The sequence below is a fragment of the Marmota marmota genome, unplaced genomic scaffold (assembly GCF_001458135.2).
Source record: "Marmota marmota marmota unplaced genomic scaffold, marMar, whole genome shotgun sequence".
Taxonomy (NCBI): domain Eukaryota; kingdom Metazoa; phylum Chordata; class Mammalia; order Rodentia; family Sciuridae; genus Marmota; species Marmota marmota.
In genome coordinates, this window is record NW_025999990.1 from 18631643 (window position 1) to 18653640 (window position 21998).

Consider the following 21998-nt stretch of genomic DNA (forward strand, 5'->3'; position numbering starts at 1 on the left):
TTTTTTTTTTTTTTTTTTGGTACCTGGGATTTTACTCAGGGTTGCTCAACCTCTGAGCCACATCCCCAGCCTATTTTTATTTTTTATTTTGGGACAGGGTCTTGCTAAGTTGCCGATACTCCTGCCTCAGCCTCTTGAGTCACTAGGATTACAGGTGTGTGCCACCATGCCTGGCTTAAAGTCATCTAAATGGGAAAGTACGGAGTAAAACATTTGTATTTGCAGGTGTCAGAATCTTATGTGTAGAGTACCTTAATATATCCTCAGGGAAAAAAAAAAACTGTTAAAACTATTAGAAGGGTTTGGCAAGGTTGTAAGATATAGGATTAGGATACGAAATCAATATGTAGAAACCACTGTAATTTTATTCCTTAACAATGGAGAATCCAAAAATCAAATTAAGAAAATAGTTCTATTCACAGTAGCATCAAAAAGAGTAAAATACTTAGGAATAAATTTAACCAAGGAAGTACAAAATTTATACTATGAAAATATTATTGAAAGAAATGGGAAAAATCCCATATTTATGGATCATAGTAAGTACTTAACTTTGTGAAGATGGCAGTTGTCCCTGAACTGACTTACGGATTCAACACAATACCTTCTAGAAACTCAGCCAACTTATTTATGGAAATTGATAAGGCAATTCTGAAATTCATATGGAATTACAGGGAACCTGGAACAGCCTAAACATTCCTAAAAAAGAATGAAGGTGGAACATTCACACTTCCTTATTGTTTCAAAATGTACAAAGTACCAGTAATCAGGACTTTACTGCCACAGGACAGACATAATAGATGAATGGAAGTGATTTGAAAGTTCAGAAATAAACCCTTATTTTGATGGTCTGCTTATTTTTAGTCGGAATCAAGACTAGTATGGAAGGGATAATAGTCTTTTTTGAACCAGTGGTGTTGAGACAGCTGGAGAGCCTCTTGTGAGAGAATGGAGTTGAGCTTCAAACTATGTCCATATTCACTCAAAACGCATCAAAAGCATGGGAGTTAGACTTTATGACTTTGGATTTGGCAAATGATTCTTAGGTATAACAACAAACGCATGAAAAGCAAAAGGAAAAAACAGATAAACTAGACTTCATCAATATAAAAATTTGTGTGCTTCAAAGTATACCATCAAGAAAGTGAAAAGAGTCCACAGATGTGAGAACAAGATTAATGAATGCAAATCATGGGTCTGAATATATAAAGAACTTGATAACTCAATAATAAAAACAGCCCAATTTAAAAATGCTTGAAAGATTTGCATAAACATTCTACAAGACATACAAATGGCTAATAATCAGCACATAAAAACAGTACTTGACATCACTAGTGATTAGGTAAATGGAAATGAAAACTACAGTGAGATACCACTTTACCCACTTGAAGGCTACAGTAAAAAAAGTTAAATAATATTAAGTGTTTGCAAGGATGTGTAGATATGTGCTCTTTTATTCATTGTTAGTACATGGAATCATGCAGCTGCTTTGGAGAAGTCTGACAGATCTTGAAACAGTTATATCACCCAACAATTCACTGTAAATGGTAGTATATATTCAAAATAAATGAAAACCTGCCTATAGAAAAACCTTTTCAATAAATGTTCATAGCAGCAGCATTCCTAAAGTAGAGTAGAAATATAGTCCTAAAGTAGAAACAATCAAGAAGTCCATCAACAAATTAAGTGTGTACAGTAGAATAATATTTGACATAAAAAGGAATGAGATCCTGATGGATGCTACTATGTGGGAACATGCTCAGTGAAGGAAGGCAATCACCAAAGTCTACATCTTATGAGATTCCCTTCATTAGAAACCCCAGAAAGAAGATAATGCTAAGTGAAGTTAGCCAATCTCAAAAACCAAATGCCGAATGTTTTCTCTGATATAAAGAGGCTGATTCATAGTGGGGTAGGGAGGGGGAGCGTGGGAGGAATAGATGAACTCTAGATAGTGCAGAGGGGTGGGAGGGGAAGGGGAAGGGGGTGTATAGGGTTAGAGATGATGTTGGAATATGATGGACATTATTAACCAAAGTATATGTATAAAGACACAAATTGGTGTGAATATGCTTTGTATACAACCAGAGATATGAAAAATTGTTCTCTACATGTGTAATAAGAATTGTAATGCATTCTGCTGTCATATGTAAATTAAAAAATTAATTAAAAAAAAAGAAACCCCAGAACAGGAAAATTTATGGAGATTGAAAGTAGTTTCTTTGAGTGTTGGGCAGGGTAGGAAAAGAGGGATGGTTGGGGTGATAGCTAAAGAGCCTGGGATTTCTTTTTGAGATAAAAATGTTCTAAAATTGTGATGGTTAACTCATTTTTATGAATATCCTAAAAATCATTGACTTTTGCCCTTTAAATGGATGGATTGATTGTATGATATGTAAGTTATAGCTCAATAAAAAATGTTTAAAAGAAAAAATTCAAGCGCTATTCCAACATACTCATTTTGGACCCATTACATATTCCTGCATTATTGCTCATATGTTTGAATATACCATTTACTTGTCTGTCTTGTTCAGTAAAGTACAGGGTTTTAAGAGTGTGTTAGGTAGTACAGTATGTAATACCTGTAGTACATTCACTGTGGTGATGAATGTGTTTCTTAAGGCTTAGCCAGAACAAGAATGACATGGCACAAAAAATCTATTGAAAACCGCAGAATCAGAAATAACAAATGCGGAGTTAAATGACTATACAGAATCTAACTATGCTAACTAGGTAATGTGAAATGTGAGTATAATATATTGTATTTGACATCAGAAGGACCTCTAAAGAGAAAGATGCCTGGGGTGTACAAAGTAAAAAGAGCAATGACTATTGTGGTGCATTTAGTTCTTGAATTTAGTGATGTTCATGCATCTGCACTTTACAATTTAGAGAAATAAGAGAAAGTTTCAGCTGTAACTTGTAAAAGAGTAATATACAACTACCATAGGTGTACCTTCCCGAATGTATCTATTTTTATGGCTTTGCATACCACTGTGGGAACTTTGTACAGTGAACTCATTACAGGTTATTGTCTGATTTACAATATAAGAGTTTTTGCTTGTTTTCTTGCATCCACTGGAGAGTATTCATGGTAGTTTCATATAAGGAGTAATTTGCAGCTAATTAGCTCATATTTAATAGATACATTTAGTAATCTACTTAATTAGTAGAGAATGAACAAATTGAAGGTGTCAAAGTAATGATTTGAAATAGACTAAATTTGTCTGTATGGAAACAGGATTATAAAATGAAATGCTGGACAAATACTCTGAAGAGTAAAACCTCAATATACATGAAAAAATGGGCTATAGTAGTCTGTTTAACTTATTAACATTGAAATACATACTGTAATACATGTATATGCTTAGTTTCACTTAGTGAAACTAAGCATATGCATGAAAACATTCTTGAATTTCTGGGCATCTGGCTTTTCTCCCCTTTTTTGGCTGGGGCAAGGTGATGTGATTTCTTAAACATTTCAGCCCCTGACCCTAAATGCTCTCTGAAAATTCAGTCTCTAGGTTGGATAGACTTTCATAGACCTTCCTAGAGTTAGGGATGATTTCCTTTCTTGGTTTCTTAGCTATGCTTATGGGAAGTGCATGTAGTCAGGAGTGGGTTTGCATGTTTTTTTCCTTTAAATTCAAATATAACTATGATATTAATGTAAAAAGTACAAAAGTGTAAAGGGTTTAAAACAGTTGAGTAAGGTATTGGAATAGTACATTATGGTTTTTATTCCCTAGGTTTTACCAATTCTTGAGATTCTGTATCATGTTGAAGAAAGAAATTCACACCATGTATATATGGCCCTTATAATATTATTGATCCTTACAGAAGATGATGGCTTCAATAGGTCCATTCATGAAGTGGTAAGTTACAGTTACTTTGACCCCAGTCAGAGTTACAGTGCAGATATGCTTCTGCATACAATTTGCTGGGGGAATCCTCTCATGCCCAGTTTTTGTGTGTGTAATTCCTTTCTTCCTTGACACCCATGGTACAGATCTACTGTGGAAACACCTCAGCTTAATTTAGGAACAGTTCTTTCTCCCTGAGGCCTGGAGTTGCTCTCCAGAGCTGCCTGCTTCACACAGCCACAGCTGGTGGCTGCACATCCTTCCTGAAAGTCAGGTTCCCTGTGCTCCTGGCCTCTCTCTTACACATACCTGGAGAGGTTTTCTGAACTCTGTTGGGAAAGCTCTACTTTTCAAAAGGCATCTATCTTTTCTTATTTTCAAATCACTTTTTTCTGTCACTTTTATCTTATATGCCATATCTCTTTCAGATATATCTCCTTTTTGTCTATTAATGATCTCTTCCTCTGTTTTTCAGACTGGGTTGGGCTTATTTTTTTTGTCTCTTTTATTTTAAGAAGGAAGAAGCAAGCACATTAGCTCCATTTACTTGCTAGAACTGAAAAAATCTCATAATTAACTTTTATTTACTGTTTAACCTTTCTGAGTGAAGCTGTAGCTTATCAAAAACTGTAGACATGGAGCAGTACCTTTTTCCTTAAAGCACTATTTTTTACTTAAACCTTTCTTCTCTGTTACAGATATTAAAAAATATTACTTGGTATTCAGAACGGGTTTTAACTGAAATTTCACTGGGGAGTCTCCTGATTCTGGTTGTAATAAGAACCATTCAGTACAATATGACAAGGACAAGAGTAAGTATTCCTCAGCTTTTTTTCCTTTAATTTTTATTCATACAGTATAAGTAAGACTACAATTTAGAATGATCTTAATTTTGGGGGCACTAAAATTCTCATGAAATTCAGTGGGAAAATACACATCAGCATATAGTCACTCCATTGCATGATTATTGGATAATGTCTGTTAATATTTAATGGCTATCTATACTAGCAGAGATATTTTATATGAAATAGAAAACAAGCAGTGCAACACATTTAGATCAAAGTTATGTATCTTTGCTGAACTATAACATGATTTGCCTTTTTCAAAGCATCAACAACAAAGTATAAAAGGTGTAAATAGGAGAAAATATGAATTCAGATGGGAAAGAAATGTAGAAGAGAGAGAATACTTGAAAGAGTAAAAGAAAAATTTTTACTGGATTCTGTATGTACTACTGATGAGTGAATTTCAGTTCTAGTCTATAGCAATATATTATCAAAGAAAGTAATGTATAGAAGTCATAGCTAAATGGTCCAGTTAACTTAAATATTTTTGCTTATTTCTCTCTATAGGGCTAATGTAGATCTATGTTCATATTTATTATCTGAGACCCTAGGAGCCAGATGTGTTTTGGTATAGAGAATTCATTGTATTTTAGGAAGGTAATTATAGTGTATGTATTATATTACGTGTGATCATTAGGGTCTGAAGCAGCACACTATATTTAACATTAATATTTCCACAGCAAACTATTTGAGTGTTCACCATGCTGGGAATGATGGACACCTTCAGTGGCATAATATTTTGTGTTAGTTGCTTCTAGATGGGTTGTGAAAAAACATTGACTTCTCTGAACTTTATGGATTTGGGAACTAGAGAAAAGGAATGTTGCACCTGAACTTTCCAAAATAAGTAATAATTGGATTTACACTTGCTCCTAGTTAATCTTGCTTAAGATGTAGAGAAGATTTGACATGTGCTTTAAACTTGCTGTGTTCTAACAGGACAAGTACCTTCACACAAATTGTTTGGCAGCGCTAGCAAATATGTCAGCACAGTTTCGCTCCCTCCATCAGTATGCTGCACAGAGGATCATCAGGTAAATATAAGCTTTAAAAGAAATAGTGGTTTCTGCCTTCTGGCTGACCTATGAGTAGAATACAATGTTGGTCTCTTTTTAAATGTAAGAAATACCAAAATTTCCAACTTAATTTTCATCACCCTCTTCTTTGGTTGAAAATATCTTTCTGTTTTCTCATCTACTTTTTGATCAAAGTTCATTTTATTTACTTTTAATTTTTTTTTCTAGTGGTAGGTATTGTGTGATATCTTTTTACAGGGGAACAGGTGCTTTTATGAGTATTGCAAACAAAATCAACATATTTGCTGAGTATTTCACAGAACATCATGTTACACTTTAAAGGTGTTTTCTGTATTTGTTTTGAGGAAATTCTTTTTCTTGGTGCTGGAGTTTGAATCAGGGTCTTGCTTATGCTGGGCAAATATTCTACCACTAACCTATATGTCCAGCCCTGAGAATTCTTTTTATAGCAATTTACCATTGTGTTCATTTCTTGTTGCCATAGGAAATTGCCTCAAATTAATGGGCTTAAAGCAGCATACATTTGTTATCTTACAATTCTATAGATTAGAAGTCTAACAGGTCTCTCTAGGCTAAAATCAAAGGTCAATAGGGCTGCTTTCCTTTCTTAAGGCTCCAGGAGAGAATCTTTTTCTTGATCTCTTCTAGCTGTTGGAGGCTTCCTCATTCCTGGGCTTATGATCCCTTCCACCATTTACAAAGCCAGCAACAGCAGGTTACTGAGTACTTCTCATTTCTCATCACTCTGCCCTCCTCTTTTGTTCCCTCTGGCACTTAGAGGACCCTTTGTGATTGTTTCCGCCCTACCCAAATAATCCAGGTGATCTCCTTTTTCTCAAGATCTATAACAGAATCACAGCTGCAAAGTCCCTTTTGCCATGTTAGGTAACATATTTATAAGTTTTGGGGATTGGGGTGTGACATTTGGGGCACTTGGGGGTGGGGATGGGGGGGCAGGCATTGTACTGTCTGCCATCACTGTCATCATCAGAAACTCCTTTCCCACCCTCTGCCAGTGACATGATCTTTAAAGTATAGAGAGCTAATTAACTAATCATGAATAAATATCACTTTCAGGGATTTTCAGCATGTGGTTACTTTTTGTATTCTAGTAGGCTTTAATTCTTTTAGGGAAGTACAGTTTAGAAGATTAGTTTTTGTTTCTAGCCATTGGTGCTGAACCCAACTCCATATCACTTTTAAGCTCTGATCTCATATTCTGCCCATTTGTTATATGCTTATTGACCTGTGCTCATTTTTAATAGTAACTTGAAATTGACTTATGTTCTTTATTTATCTTCAGAATAATAGAGGATATTTTGCATTAACTCATTATTTAAATTATGTCTGGTCTTTATACATTCTACTGTATTTGAAGGGATTGTGCTTGAGAGATTTTTTTTTTTTTAGTTGGCTAACTTTGGACTAACCTAAACTTTATGATTTAAAGTAGACCTGACAGTCTCTTTATACTTCTCACATTGTTAGGCATCCTGAAGAGACTTTAGTTTCCAAAAGTTAATCTTTTCCACTGTACTTTATTTCAACATGACAGATTTAATGATTTCTATGCTGTTTTGTAGTCATTTTCTATTCATAGATGCAGAGATTTATGATGATTTTATGAAGATTTCATCATAAGGTCTGGGGATGTGGCTCAAGCGGTAGCATGCTCGCCTGGCATGCGTGCGGCCTGGGTTCGATCCTCAGCACCACATGCAATAAAGATGTTATGTCCGCCAAAAGCTGAAAGATAATATTAAAAAAAAATTCTCTCTCTCTCTCTCTCTCTGTTAAAAAAAAAAAAAAAGATTTCATCATAAGACTCATTTTTCTCAACTGATCAACTCTGTTCAATATGAAAATGCCAAAGGAATTGGTTCAGAATTTAAGTTCTGATAAAATGTATTAAGTAAGGTTATTAAAAATTAAAATTTTCTAGAGTTGGGGAAAAATGAAAATAAAGGCCCTGTGCCTAATTTTCATGTCTGTTATGCCAAAGAAAGAAAATAAATCAATCATGGTTGAAAAAGTAAAAAACATAATTTAAATTTGTGATGAATGAGTGTTTATATTAAGTTTTCAACAATAATAGTGCTTTATTTCATTTTCTTGGATTTTTATTGAGTATTATATGAGTAAGGAACTATGTTAAGCAATGCAAGGAATATCAGAATTAGCAATAAAGATTCCTGCCCTCAAATAATTTATAGTTCAGCAGCAGCAATAGGTCAAAAGACCCTAGCCTTGTACATATAATTGACGGGTTTCTGTTCTCTCGACTAAAAGGCTCAGGGGTCACTCTAGTTAAACTGGGCTAACTGGGCTGCACGAAATAACCACACAAGAGACACAAATACCTTTTTCTTTGGGGTAGCTGTGACGGCTCCTCTGACCTTAAGGGTCCGCAGAAAGAGAGAGAGAGCGAGATCACGCGCTGACCCCTTTTATTGAGGAGAAGCTATTCAAATGAGGCAAGGGGTCAGGTTTCAGGGGGCTGAGTCTATCTTCATGATGTCCACTGTCAGCAGGTTGACTGACACCTGGGTAGGCCACACCCAAGGGCACAGTAAGAGAAGGGGACACACACAAGGCACTTCCATGGAAGATTCTATCCTAAACAGGGCAAGGGGTTATATTACAAAGGAACAGGTGAGCATAGCTTCACCCATGGGGCTGTAGCAAGACACACCCATTTCTGTGACTGAGCGCCTCAGCACCCAGCTGGGGAGTGTAACTCAGTCACTCGTAAGGTTGGCCTCCCACATATAAATATGTCTTATATTCAGCAGAATGTGGTAAACATTCTAATGAAATAAAAATTCCTTAGTGGAATAAGTTGTTGGTTCAGAGAATGGTGAGAACACATTTCATTGAGAAATTAGGCGCAGTGACTAGAGAGGCTGCCCAGATGAGGGGAAGTATCAACTATAACCACCATAACAAAACCTCTTGAGAGGGAGGATGATTTGTAGTAAAAAATCACCAGTCCCATCTGATTGGCATATTGTAGACTCATACGGGATTATAGGTGAGGAGCCAGAGAGAACTGGAGACTCTAAGCTTTAGATAGTGGAAAAGTAATCTTTAATAACAACAAAATATAAAAAGTAAGTGAATGAGTTGTAGATGGATTTTAAGGAAAAAACTTTTAGATTTCTAGGATCAGCCATTTCAGTAGGTGATATTCTTATGTTCTGTTTGGTGTCTGGGAGAAGCTCAATCCTCACAAGTTCCCAGGTGCTGCCAGTGCTTCTTGTCCAAGGACCACATTTGAGTAACTATTGTGGACCAGAGAATCCATGTCATTCAGGAGGAAGCTTGTTAGAAATGGCAGAGTATGAGTATTGCTTTGAACCTACTTAGTTAGAATATTCTTTTTAGCTTGATCCTTTTGAATGATTTGTATGCACATTAAATTTTTGGCCTGAAAATCAAGATTTATTACCCAAGGAAATACTTGTCTTGAATTGGAAGTGAGTCCATCTTTTTGTATCTTGAGGGAACTTATTTCCTACTATATTTTTGTGTTTAGGGTTAGAATTGCAAAGTTTGATAAGAAATGTGTGAACAAAACTTCTTAGATAACAGAGAGTTACAGAGAAATGCACCTCTAGATTTACTGATAGTCAGGTAACTCTTTTGAGTGAGAAGTGACGAATTCTCATGTATACTTTTTCTAAATCCTCTTTTAGGATATAGTTTTATATCTGTCAGTTTCAAAACTTCAAAGAGCCAATATTTCATGTGATACTCAACAAAACGGATAACAGTAACATGTTTTGTTGCTATGAAAGGATTTGAATGAAACTTTTAAAATCTTCTTAGCTATATATAAATGTAAAGAATGATTTCTTATGATGCCTTGGCTATTCATTTTTAATTAGACAGTGTACCTTTCACAAACTCTCAATGTCTAGAAAAGTTGCAAGCCCATATGATTTGAGTTCTGCTCAACTTTATAATAAATTATTTTGAATGTGCCATATAATATTGATTTTTGACAGGTTCCTTGTTTGAAGTTAATGATTCACTTTAAAGACATTTATGGAGGAGAGTAGATTATATGCAAAGGATTGCCTGGGGTACAAATGTCCTGCCTTAGAACTTTCCTTTTCTGCCTCTCACATCCCTCTCACTGGCTGCTGCTTCTGGCTTCTCCACCTTTGCCTAGCAGGTAGTTTTCTCTAGTAGCTCATTCTAACTTTTTTTTTTTTCTTCTGACTTTACACATTTTCTTTTCTATAATTTTACCAACTGTCCATTTGTATACTGGAAACCACCCAAATCTATATTTTTCATCTAGACCTTTGTTTTTCTTTCTCTTTAAATGTACCAGCAGGCAGTGAAGTGTAGTGGGTAATGAATGAGCCAGCTGTCAAGTGGGTCACTGTTAGTTTCTGACTCAGCAGCTAATTACTAGGGCAAGAGCTGGAAAGAAGGGCCAGGGATAGAGAGTTACATGCTAGAGCTACATGTCAAGGTTGGGATCCCAGCTCCAAAACTGACTGGCTATGAAATCTTGGAGAAGTTCTTTAACTTCCTATGTAGCAGTTTCCCCATCTATAAGATGAAAACATCTCAAAGGACGATGATGAGGACTAAGCGAGTTAATATTTTGTAATATTTGTAATGTGTACTGTGTGTTAGTAGCTGAGCACTGACTCTTTTGGACTTCACTCCCTGGACAGCCCATACTTACTGTAAGCTTTTATTATGTTTAGCTGATTTTTAAAGAACTCTTTATTTTAAATTTTATATCCAAGATAATGACCTGCACCATAGCTACCTGAATTGCCAAGCCAGAAACCTGCAAGTAATTCTGTCACACTTCTCCCTTACCCTCAAATTCTCTATCATTGAGCCTAGAGTTCTAACTCTGCCCTTGTGTCTCACATTTGTACCCTCCTCTGTGACTCTGTTGCCTTTGCCTTGGTTCACTGTTCACCATTTTCAAACCCTAACTTTGTGGTCTTACTGATCATTTTGCCTCTCTATTTGCCCCTCCATAGTCTCCTTTCACGCTGCTTGCTATTTATTCAAAAAGCAGATCTGATCTTGTTGCTTCCTTTGCTTAAAATTATTAAACGGGTTCCCATTGCTAGCATCCAACCTGCTTAGAGCAGTGGTTCTCCACTGAGGGTGATTTTGCTTCCCAGGGGACATTTGACATTATCTGTAGTTTGTTTTTGATTGCCACACCTGGGGAGAAGGTTGCTACTGACATCTAGTGGGTGGACACCAAGATGTTGCTAAACGTGCTACAATGCACAGGACGAGCCCCCACAGCAAAGAGTTATCCAGCCCAAAGTGTCAGAAAGTAGCATCAAAGCTAGAGACCCTGCCTCAGAGTGACATTGTCTGGGCCCTGGCCTTTACTGTTAGTCTTCTATTGCTCCTTGACAACCACGTTGCTTCCTTGTGTGGAATCATTACAGTTCTCTGTTCTTCCACAGCCACATTTCTGCATCTGGATAAATGTGGTCTGGAACTACAAAAAAAAAAAAAAGTGGACCATACACTGACCATATTACCTTTTTTCTGAAGGTCTTTCTTTCACACAGCTTGTATTCTTTTTGTTTTTTCTGAAGTCTGCAATGGCCTCTTTGACTTGCCACTCCTTTTCCCTCCATTCAGCTCCCAGATTTTTTACTTTTGACCCAGGTACTTTTTACTTTGGAACCTAGCATAGTTCCTTCCTGTTTCCCGTTCACATTAAAAGGGAAAAGTGCTCAAATGGTTCTATTAATTTCCTTGTAGCAGCCCGTGGATCACTGTCAGTTTCTGACCCAGCAGCTAATTACTAGGGCAAGAGCTGGAAAGAAGGGCCATGGATAGTTATATGCTAGAAAATCTGGCTCTCTCAGAAGTAGGCAAAAGAAAGAGAACTTGAGTCTTGACTTGTCCAGTGACACACTGGCTTGACGTGAAATTGCAAATCTTGTTGCTTGTGCAGAGCAATAATGTAGGAGATAAAAGACTTGTCAGCTAGCAATGGTAGCACATGCCTATAATCCCGGTGACTCACGAGGCTGAGAAAGGAGGGTCACAAGTTCAAAGCCAATTTCAGCAACTTAAAGAGGCCCTAAGCAACTGTCTCGAAATAAAAAATGGAAAAGGCTGGGGATGTGGCTCAGTGATCAAGCACCCTAGGCTCAATCCCAGTAAACCCCTTGACACCCCAAGAAAGATTTGTACATTTCTTTACCATACTTTACAGAGAGGCATATTATAGAACTTAATACTTAGTTCTGACTTTTGGAGGATGGGTTGGCAATCTGGGATTTTAAGCTTGGTTCTGGCACCCACCATTGGAAATTCATGTAAGTTAATATAACTCAGCCACGTTTCAGGTAATCTGCTGCTACTCAAAGCTGGTGAAATTTATGACAACATGTCTGTAAAATGCTCTAGACAATGCAAGACATGATTGAGAGGTTTCTGGTTTTTCAAACTTATTGAGAATAAATTAACACAAAACATCAATTTGATTTTTAATTAAAATAATTTGTAATAGTAGTAGTTCTTCTTGGTAAAATCTGGTCATATAATTTGAGAATTTAGAAATCTTTACAACTTTATTTATTCTTTCACTTTACAGTTAACAGCCATCAGTAGTTAACACTTACTGTTCAAATTTTAACCAGGCTATGCAGCTTTTCCCTAGTCCCACGACGGCATTTTTAATAAGCTGCCTTTCCTGTTCTGCACATGTGATGGTGTATACTCTACTCACCCAGCACTCTTTTGAAAACTACAAAAGCACAAATTGTTTATTTAACTCTGGACATATAGCTCCTATATTTTGGGCAAATAAACACCTTTCTGGCCCATGCAATCAAATTTGCTTTGAATAATATTTTCTAGTCTTAACCTTATCAGCCTTCCTCACTTCTGTCCCCACTGAATTAAATTTTCATGGGTTGATTGTTTCTGAACCAAACAAACAAAAAGCTTAATGAGAATATTAATAAGCAAATTCCATGTTCGTTACTGGCGTGAATCTGTTCTGTACAATTTGTTCTGTACACACATATTTTCAATGTATGATACAGTAACATGATATTTGGCATTTCTCTTGGTTATGACAGTTTAGGAATACTGTTTTTAAAGTGATAAGTTTAATAATAAATTCATTCTTGTCACTTTCAGCTTCTCACTGCTGTTTCCCTTTTGTTGCTTTTTAAGACTGGTGAAAGGCTGGGGGGCTTATACAGTGTAGGATGTTGGCTTTATACCATAGGTAAGTGACTGTCCCAAATCAAAAGCCTGTGCTCATTCCACAGTACTGTCATAGCCAGACTAGCAGAATGTTAACCTGCCTGGCACTGTGCATTTAAACTCCCAGGAATTATATGAAGCCTGTGGTACTCTGCAAAGTAGCCCAGCCCTTGGTGCCATTCTTTTAGCTGCTCCGTATCCCTCAGGCCAGTTGCTTTTCCATGTAGTTAAGAACCTAAAGTGACAGTTGTAAAGACAGTAAGGTTGTGTTAATTGTTTCTAAACCAACAGGTGTGGACGTGTTCAGGTATTATATGCATGACCTGTTGAAATTTGTCTTGGGAAGTAAGCATGAAAAGAGGACAAGGACTATGTGCCTTTAGGCTGAAACTCTAATAGTATTTTTACATCTAATCTTTGATGTTAAAATTTATTTTAATTCAATTAATACTTATTGATCTTCTTCTGTATGCCTGCCACCTCTAAAGTCCTCTTTGAGATTTCTTAGTTTCATTTTAGACTAATACCATTTGTCGTATCTAGAAATTGTAGTGATTTTATTTTTTAAACTAATTGAATTTGACCCTTATTTTACTATCTAATATCATTGTAGTCAAGAAATAGGGAAGGAATTATTTGATACAAAGAGTTACAATGAATAGTTCAGTTGTGTTTCAAAATCTTGGAAAGTTCTTTAACTTCTGTTTTTCATCTCTAAAATAAGATATAACTACTCTGTGTGAGTGTTGTGAGAGTCAATAATGGCTTATAAAGACTTTTGCATGTCTTTTATATTATTATAACATTTTAAAGATACTTTGCATCAGAAAATAAAATCTGGATAACATCTGTGCAAAAGATTTTCTTGGTCTCTGTTAATATTCCTAGATTCCGATTCCCTGGCCAGAAGGTCATCAAGTTGACTGTATTTTCTATAAAGGAAGAAAATAAAAGTCTCATTGGATGTAAATAAAAGTTTATAATAATAATTTTTATTTAGATTGGAGGGAGATCTGAACAATGGCTCACAGGTAAATACTTCTTTTAAATGCACATGATTTCATTTTCTGTTTGTTTGCAGTAGTCTTACGCATGCTAGGCAAGTGCTGTACCTCTGAGTTACATTTGAGGCCTATTTCATTTTTAAAGACTGAATTAACTTGTTCTTGCCTTATGCCCAGGCAGTAAACAGGTTCCACTTTCTCCATTGCTGTGGTCTTTGCTGATCCTTGTTTGATCCTGGCAGAGCATTAGCCAAGAAAGGAAGGAGGAATGTTTGCCTTAGAAATCTGGCTTCCTGTGCTTCCTACTACAGTGGTACTTTGAAGGCAGCTAAATTTTTCAAAGAAATCTGTTATGGTTTGCTTTTCTAGTTTAGTGTTTTCTTAAGAAGTTACATTGAAAGCATTTAAAAAGCTCCAAGTTGAAAAATTTTAAGTTCCCAATTGAAAATTTCTAACTAATTGGAGGATTATTAGTAACATACAACTGAGTGTCTTGGCAGACTTTGATGGGACATGTGAAAACTTTATAACTGATTTAATTTCAGTTTAGATTGCTGGCACATCCAGAATGTCAGGGGTTTTTTTATTTATTTGTTCGTTTGTTTTATTTTTAAATTTTTCTATACCGTTATTTTATTTATTTTTATATGGTGCTGAGGATCGAACCCAGCACCTTGCACGTGCTAGGTGAGTGCTCTACCACTGAGCCACAACCCCAGCACCATAGAATATTAGGTTTTAAAGCAGCATGTCACACACATTTATCTGAATTTTTATTTCTTTTGAGTAGAGACCTTTATGGACAAAATTGCTACATAGGAAATTAAACATAACTTTAAATAGAATAACTTTCTTAGAGCTTTATAGATGTCATATCACATTGTAGAGATAAGTGGGCATGTGGAGAGATATGGCTCATACTTTGTCCTCTTAGCCCCAAATTTCTAAGCCTCCATTTCTGTCTGCTGTACTGTGAAGGATCTGAGATTTTTTTCCCTGCTTTTAAGCTAGCGAATTAGCCTCCCACAGTGTTGTAGGTTCTGGTAGGAAATTCAGGACTCCTGGATCAGAGACAAAGAACAGTACATTACTGTCTTTTTATCACATATTTTATAGTTAACATAACACTAGTAGGAGCCAGAGTATCATCACTTTCTTGTATGGTTCCATCTGCCCATAGGACAACATGACAAGGCAGCTAACCCCTGCAAATATCGTGGGTTGCATTGCAGGAGAGGAACCCTGAGCCTGGAAAGCCATAATTTTGTATAGCAGGTTTCAAAAAACTTGCCCAGCCTTTAATTTGGAAGGAGAGATCTTTAATGTATTCAACAATAATTGCCCTCTGTTGTGGAGGGAGATACTGTCTCAATTATCTCTTCAGAGTCTATTCACTTTATAAACATCTATGAACAGATAATCCAGAGCACAAGGCTGTTTGTGTACCTGCTTTTAAGATATGCAGAAATAATATACTGCTGAAGATTTGTCCCCCAACATCTTCTACCTGGTCGTGCATATGTATTGCTGATTGGAAATGCCTGTCACTGTTTCATTAAGGTAACTAGTTGATACTGCCCTAGGTTCTCTCTCTCACTTGTAAATGCATTGGCTTTATATATGTTAGAAGTATTGAAGGGGCTCTTTTGTTTCTGCTTTACACATTTGTCATAATGAATCTCCAGCTCAAGGTCAATGTCCATAACACAACCCCTAAAGCCTTGGTCTGAGTGACTTTGACAAACCCAGAATATTTTTGTTATAATGTTATTATAATTTATAATATTTTTAATATTATAATTGATAAAGTAATTTGGTAAAATTTTATGGAATCTTAAAATTATAGATTTGGAAGGACTTTAAAAAATCATTTGTGACCAATCTGTACTTTTCATATGTGGTGATATCGAAACCTAGTTACTATGTTACTAGTCTAAGTGAAAACTATTGCAGAAGCAGACTTAGGACTCTAGCTCCTGGCATGTGACTTTAGAACAGAAGAGAGAAAAAGAGTGGCACGTTTGCGCGCGCTCTCTCTCTCGCTCTCTCTCTCTCTCTCCATAAATGTGATATCTAATATGTTATAAAATGCTAAGGCCAGATAAGAGAAATATACTGACTTAATAAAATATTTTTCTTGATATATTGCACATATTTCATGGTCTTTGTAAAAGGCATCTTTTCTAAGACAAGCGAATGTTGTGTTAACAGGAGAAATGAGATGAAGGTAAAGAGACTTAAAATGAATGATAATGCACAGTGAATCAGAGGTACCAGAGATGGAACAAATGAGGGAAGAGAGAATGCCTCCCTAGAAGATCTAAGAGGTGAACCAGGAAAAGGTGGCTGTGAAAGGGTAGCTAGACACTCCTTATCACAAATAATATAGTATGAGTTTTTTGAGCATTTATCATTTGTTCATTTGTATTTCCTCATTTATAAAATGGCACTGTCCTCCCCGGGCCACTGTGAAGAATAAATGACTTAATATGTAGAGAATGCTTAGAATCACATCTATTGGATAGCAATTATCAGTAATTATCAGAGGGGAAAAACAAAATCTGTCTTGTTAGAAGACACACAGCACCATGTCTTGTTGGTGATAGCTCAAGAAGGTATTTCAACGAATGGCAAAATTCCAGTTATTCTAAATGGACTAAAATAAATGGTTAAAATCTACTGGCTATGGGTGAGATGGAGCCAACATGCCATATAGACAGCCTTTGTTTGCATAGCTTGTATCTGTCACGTGTTGCATCCTTGCCTTATACAATATGTTGTTCATATTATCCAACTTGCCTCGCTTGCATGAGGCCCTGGGTTCAATCCCCAGCACCATAAGTAGAGAAAAAAATGAGAGAAAAGAGAAAATGAGAGGAGTTACAGTTCTTCTCCCAAAGATGGCGCATAGTTAATACCTTTCCAAGCATGTAAGAGAGAAGTAGGAATCTGGTTGAAAAGATCTGAGAGGCCTTCTGGGTTTAGATATACTGATGAAGAAAATCACTGGAGGAACCCTGTGTAACATTCCTGTTAATGTTTGGTGTTCTAAAATTGTTCTTGTTTTCTTACCTTTGTTAGTCAAACATGAAGATTATATTGAAGTATGAGAACGTCTATGTTCTTTATTTAGTATACATTCATGGACCTTTTAGTCTTGGAAATTCAGATAGGTACACACTTCTGTCATTATTTTTACTGCCTGATGTAGTAATAATCTTTTACCTTAGTACCATGATGGTGTTACAGCACATCAACTAATTGAAGACCTTGGTGTTTTCACATTTCCTATTTAGAATGATTCGGTCTTAAATAAAACTGAGATTCTAAATATACCCTCCAAGAAACTAATACTGGTTCAAATATTTTCTTCAAGGAATATTTTATAACACAGTTGTGATTTCTTTTTGGCATGAGCAGGTACTTAGGGGTCATTTAACCATCAGATATTTCCCTGTGTCCATCATGTCAGACATCTCCAAGGACTCATAGACTGCCTTCACAGGGCTTTGAGTCCAGCAGCTGTAGAGGACTGCGGTCTTGGAGGACTGTGGTGCTCTGAGGCAGCATGCAGCAGAAGGCAGACCGCTTTCCTGAATGTTGCTGAAACCTCATCAGGGAGGTGATGCTGGAGTTGAGTCTTGGAAGATGAGCAGTTACCTCTTTTCTCCATTTGTTTTGCTTCCAGTTCTTCCTTCCCTCACCTTCCTTTAAAAACCTAGGTATAATTTAACTTCTGTATACATGGTTCCCTTTCAGCTGCCTATAGCAACACTCACAAAATTTATCTAACTTGATTCCCACAAGAAGTGATAAAAATAATAATATGAATTAAAGTAAAAACTACTGCAGAGGCTGTGGGCCAATCTGACCTTCATCCAATTTTAATTTTTCTTACTCAGAAAACTGTTTTTCAATTTGTATCATAGTTGTCAGATAATTGAAATACTCTTAACTTAAAGTTTAGTTTGATTAAACACCAAACAGATTAGCAGTTCTTCAGTGGAGTGGGGTGTAACAATTAGAGTGTGACCTCAGGCTAACTCATCTCTGCAGCAAAGATTCCTTAGGGATTGTGTGGTGTGTGTTGTGGGGGGAGAAAGCAGTTGATAACTACCAGCACAGAAGGTGACCAACAGTATAGTCTATGAACTGCCACATAATTAAATTCACTAGAGCCAGATTATTTAGAAGCTTTAAAATGAGTACAAAACTCAAAACACATTTATAGAGAATAATATGATAAATCTTTAAGTTACATCTCAATTCAAAAGCTATCAATTTGTGACCAGCTTTGTTTCATTTATAATACCACCTTTTCCTCCCTACTGTAGATTATTTTGAAGCAATTTCTGACATCATTTCATGGATTTAAATTACATTATGAAAAAGGACAAGTTTTTATGAGCACATATATATGATTTGGTTCCTCTGTGATAGAGAAAAAAAATAAAATCAGCACTAGACATGGACATTAGCCATTGGTACCTTTGTCATTTCAAATCCACTTCAGTTCAGGGCTTACTCTGTGCCACTCACAGTGCTAATCAATGTTATATTGACACTATTTTATTTGTGATTATAGCCCTCTACAAAGTACAAAATGTCCACTTTATAGATGAGGAAACTGAGGGCCCAGAGAGACTATGGAATTTACTCAGGGTCAAGTAGCTCATAGTGTGATGCAACTGAGACTGGAATCTTGGACTGACCCTAGCCTAGAAATGTTGTTTCTGGAAGACCTGATATTGATAAATATTCAGAGGAATAGACAGACATTGTCTACCTTATGCCTGGACTCTCAGGAATGAATGGAATATCCACTTTGTGGAGTTTCTACAGTCTTGGGTCACTCGAATATAGTGGTTCTCAAAATGTGTCTGCAGGCCATAGAGGGTCCTTGGAATCTAAACTCTTTATTATCAGGCATCATTTGCCATTTTCACTGTACTGAAAATTGCATCAGTTGTGCAAAAGCACAGTTGAGGTGAATCTGGTGAGACCGTAGCATAAATTAAGTGCACCACACACTGTGCTGGTACTCACTTTATTGCATCTTCACTTTAAAATGTAATAGTAAAGATGATTTGTTGCAATAAATCTTGACCCTTTAGTGCATGTTTTTTAATATTCATGTGATAAAACTAGAAGTTTGCATAAAGCATGCCTGCATTCCGAACCACAGTGGTGTCTTTAGGAAGAGCATATGGGCAATCCCAGTTGTGAGCTCAGCTGGCCACTCAGTTTGTGGAATACCACTTTTAGAAGAAGGAACCAGTGCAATCTGTGGTTATTGAGACTTTTTCTTGAAAATGAAGAAAGCAAGCTTGTCAGTTCCAACAAAACACCTGCCAGTGTTAGACTTTTGTGATGAAATCAATCATAATGTTAATAAATGTGGGGTTTTTGAAGATACTATATAATGAAACGTATCAACATTGTAAAGATCTGTTCAACGAACTCAACCAATGTTTTTCAAACAACTAATGACTATTTTTCATTAACCATATTATTTATGTTAACACATAATATGTTTACTATGGCATCTAAATGAACTAATGAATATGTTAGATTTCTTTCAGTTTGAAATTCTATAGGTATAGTGCACATATAAAAAAGTTCTTTGAGGTCCTCAATTTTCTTTGAGCCAAAAGGGGCTCTGTGGTTGAGTTTAAGAACTGCTGTTTGCCTTTCAGAGGACGAGGTAGACAGAGCGAATATAAACATGTCTGTATTGCAGAGTTCACTGTATATACTTTTAAATATCTACTATTTCTGAATTAATTATGGCCTACTTCCTTTCATCAATATAATCAATAGTTAGCTATGTTTGTATTATTCATGCTTCCATTTAATAAATATTTATTGAGAATATGGTTATCAGGTTAGAAGAGAAAGGGGGCATACTGAATATATAAATCATGTTTATTATCTGTAGGAGCTTATGGTCTCTAAGAGTCATAAGCTGGCAATGTCACTGTATTAAATTGTCTTTTAAGTTTATCATTCATTTGCCTGTGTGTGACTATGAAATAAATTTGTTTCAGTTGTCTGTTGCTGTGTAACAACCCACCCCAAAATTTAGTGGCTGAAAACAATAGTTTATAATGATCTCTTACATGCTGTCCCGATTGCTTAACCAAGAGACATTCCCTTGAGGTCTCTTGTGTTTTCAGTCAGAGGGTAGTTGGGTTGGATGCCCAGTGGGACCCCAACTCACGACTGGCTGTTGAGGCTAGCTGTAAGCTGGGAGGGCTGTTGAGGCATTGACCATAATACGTTGGTTCTTTTGCATGTGACCTAGTCATGAAGCTTGACCCCTCAGCAGTGCAACTAGGTTCTTAAGAGGGAATATCCCAAGAGTAGAAGAAACAGTTTTTTACAGCCTAGCTCAGCTATCCAAGAACATCATTTCTGCTCCGTTTTATTTGTCAAAAGCAGGTTATAAGACCAAATCCTGAAAGAGAGGATCATAGCAATTCATAAATGCTGGGAGGTGTGGTTCATTTGTGGCCATCTTTAGATACTAGCTGCTGCTCTAAGACTCTTATGAAGACTGTTGAATTCAGTGACACAAATTAATGAAAACAAATAACTCCTTTTATTCCTGAAGCCTTGGCTTAAGATAAATGTCATAGAAAAATAAGCTGAATCTTTCAAATACTCTTCTCTCACTTTTCTTTCCTTTTAATTTACATTTGACATAAGCATTTTTCCCCTCATGTTCAGTTTCTTTTGTTGAGAAGGAAATGCCCAGTGTGTGGTAGAGGTGCCTTTACTTAGAGTAAAGGAACAGAGGCACAGAGTTCCTTTTCTGTGGATGTTCATGTGACTGCACTTGCTAACCACAGAGTGGTTGATATTGACTAGGTCTCATCTCAGGTCTGAGAAAAATGTAGGGCTCTCTTAATCCTGTGGCATTGTGACTAGCAGTGCCCCCTGTCAGAGAGATGCTCACTCTCTGATAGTGGCAGCTTCAGGTTCTCTGTAAGAGACCCTGAGAGGTGGCAGTAAGTTTGGAGATTGGAGCTTGAAGATCGCTTTGACGTGGCATTTGTACATCATTCTTGCTGCCTCCAGCTTGATTGTGTGTTCACAGTCGTTTGGAGATATTGCTGGAAGAAAAATTTGATAGAGGGTGCTTTAGTGAAAGCTCCCCTTGGTGGTGCTGTTGCATTGACTTCCAAAGAAAACAGCATTTTAGTGCCCCCCCCCTTTTTTTAATTGTTGTTTTTAGCAAACATGTTTTTTTGAATGCTAGGGTGCACTAGACCCTGTGCTAGGCTTGGAGGAACTAATAAGGCAGAGTTGTTGTCCTCATAGATGTCCTCATAGCCTCATAGGCTTTCGACTTTCTTGACATTTCCTGAATAGTAGGAGGGGGGCGGGGCGGAGAGGTGTTAACTGAATTCAAGCCAGATCCATAGCTGACTGTAGACACCCTGACCTTGAAGGTACTAACCTGCTTTCCTGTAGATGATGTATTCGCAAAGTTCATGATTTTAGGTTTTTTTTGTTTTTGTTTTTGTTTTAATGTTTTGCTAAGGATCAAACCCAGTGCCTCACACATGCTAGGCAAGCAGTTTGCCATTAAGCTACAGTCCCATCCCCATAATTTTAAAAATTATTTAAAAGGTAACAGATAGCCCTGAAATATATTTCAAAAGGCATGATTTTATTCTGCAAGAAAAATACAATTTAAAAACTTCACTGGCATATCATGTTTACCTACCACATTAGAAAAATCTGTTTGCTGGGTTATGTAGAAATAGATTCTTTTAAAATTTTGCTGGTGGGAGTGTTAATTGGTATGACTTCTTTGAAGAACAATGGCAATATCTGTCCAAATTCCAGTTCATAACCTTTTGACCCAACAATCACATGCAAAATGACAGTATACAGTTTATTTTGGAAGTTTTTAAATAATAGGAATTAGAAACGACTCATGTCCATCAATAAAGACATAATAAAGTTAGTACACTGTTAGAACAGATAGCGTGCAGCTGTTAAAAAAAAATTAGTAAAGGTACT

General features: G+C 36.5%; 1 protein-coding gene across 9 annotated transcripts in view; it reads left to right on the top strand.

Moving 5' to 3' along the window:
- The window catches only part of Dym (dymeclin), a 359511-nt gene that overhangs the window by 159390 nt on the left and 178123 nt on the right, over nt 1-21998 (top strand). For all 9 annotated transcript variants that reach the window (XM_048806245.1, XM_048806244.1, XM_048806242.1 and 6 more), the window contains 3 exons: nt 3747-3872; nt 4559-4672; nt 5645-5739. In XM_048806245.1, the coding sequence (XP_048662202.1) occupies nt 3747-3872; nt 4559-4672; nt 5645-5739 (335 nt within the window). The remainder of the gene's footprint in view (nt 1-3746; nt 3873-4558; nt 4673-5644; nt 5740-21998) is intronic.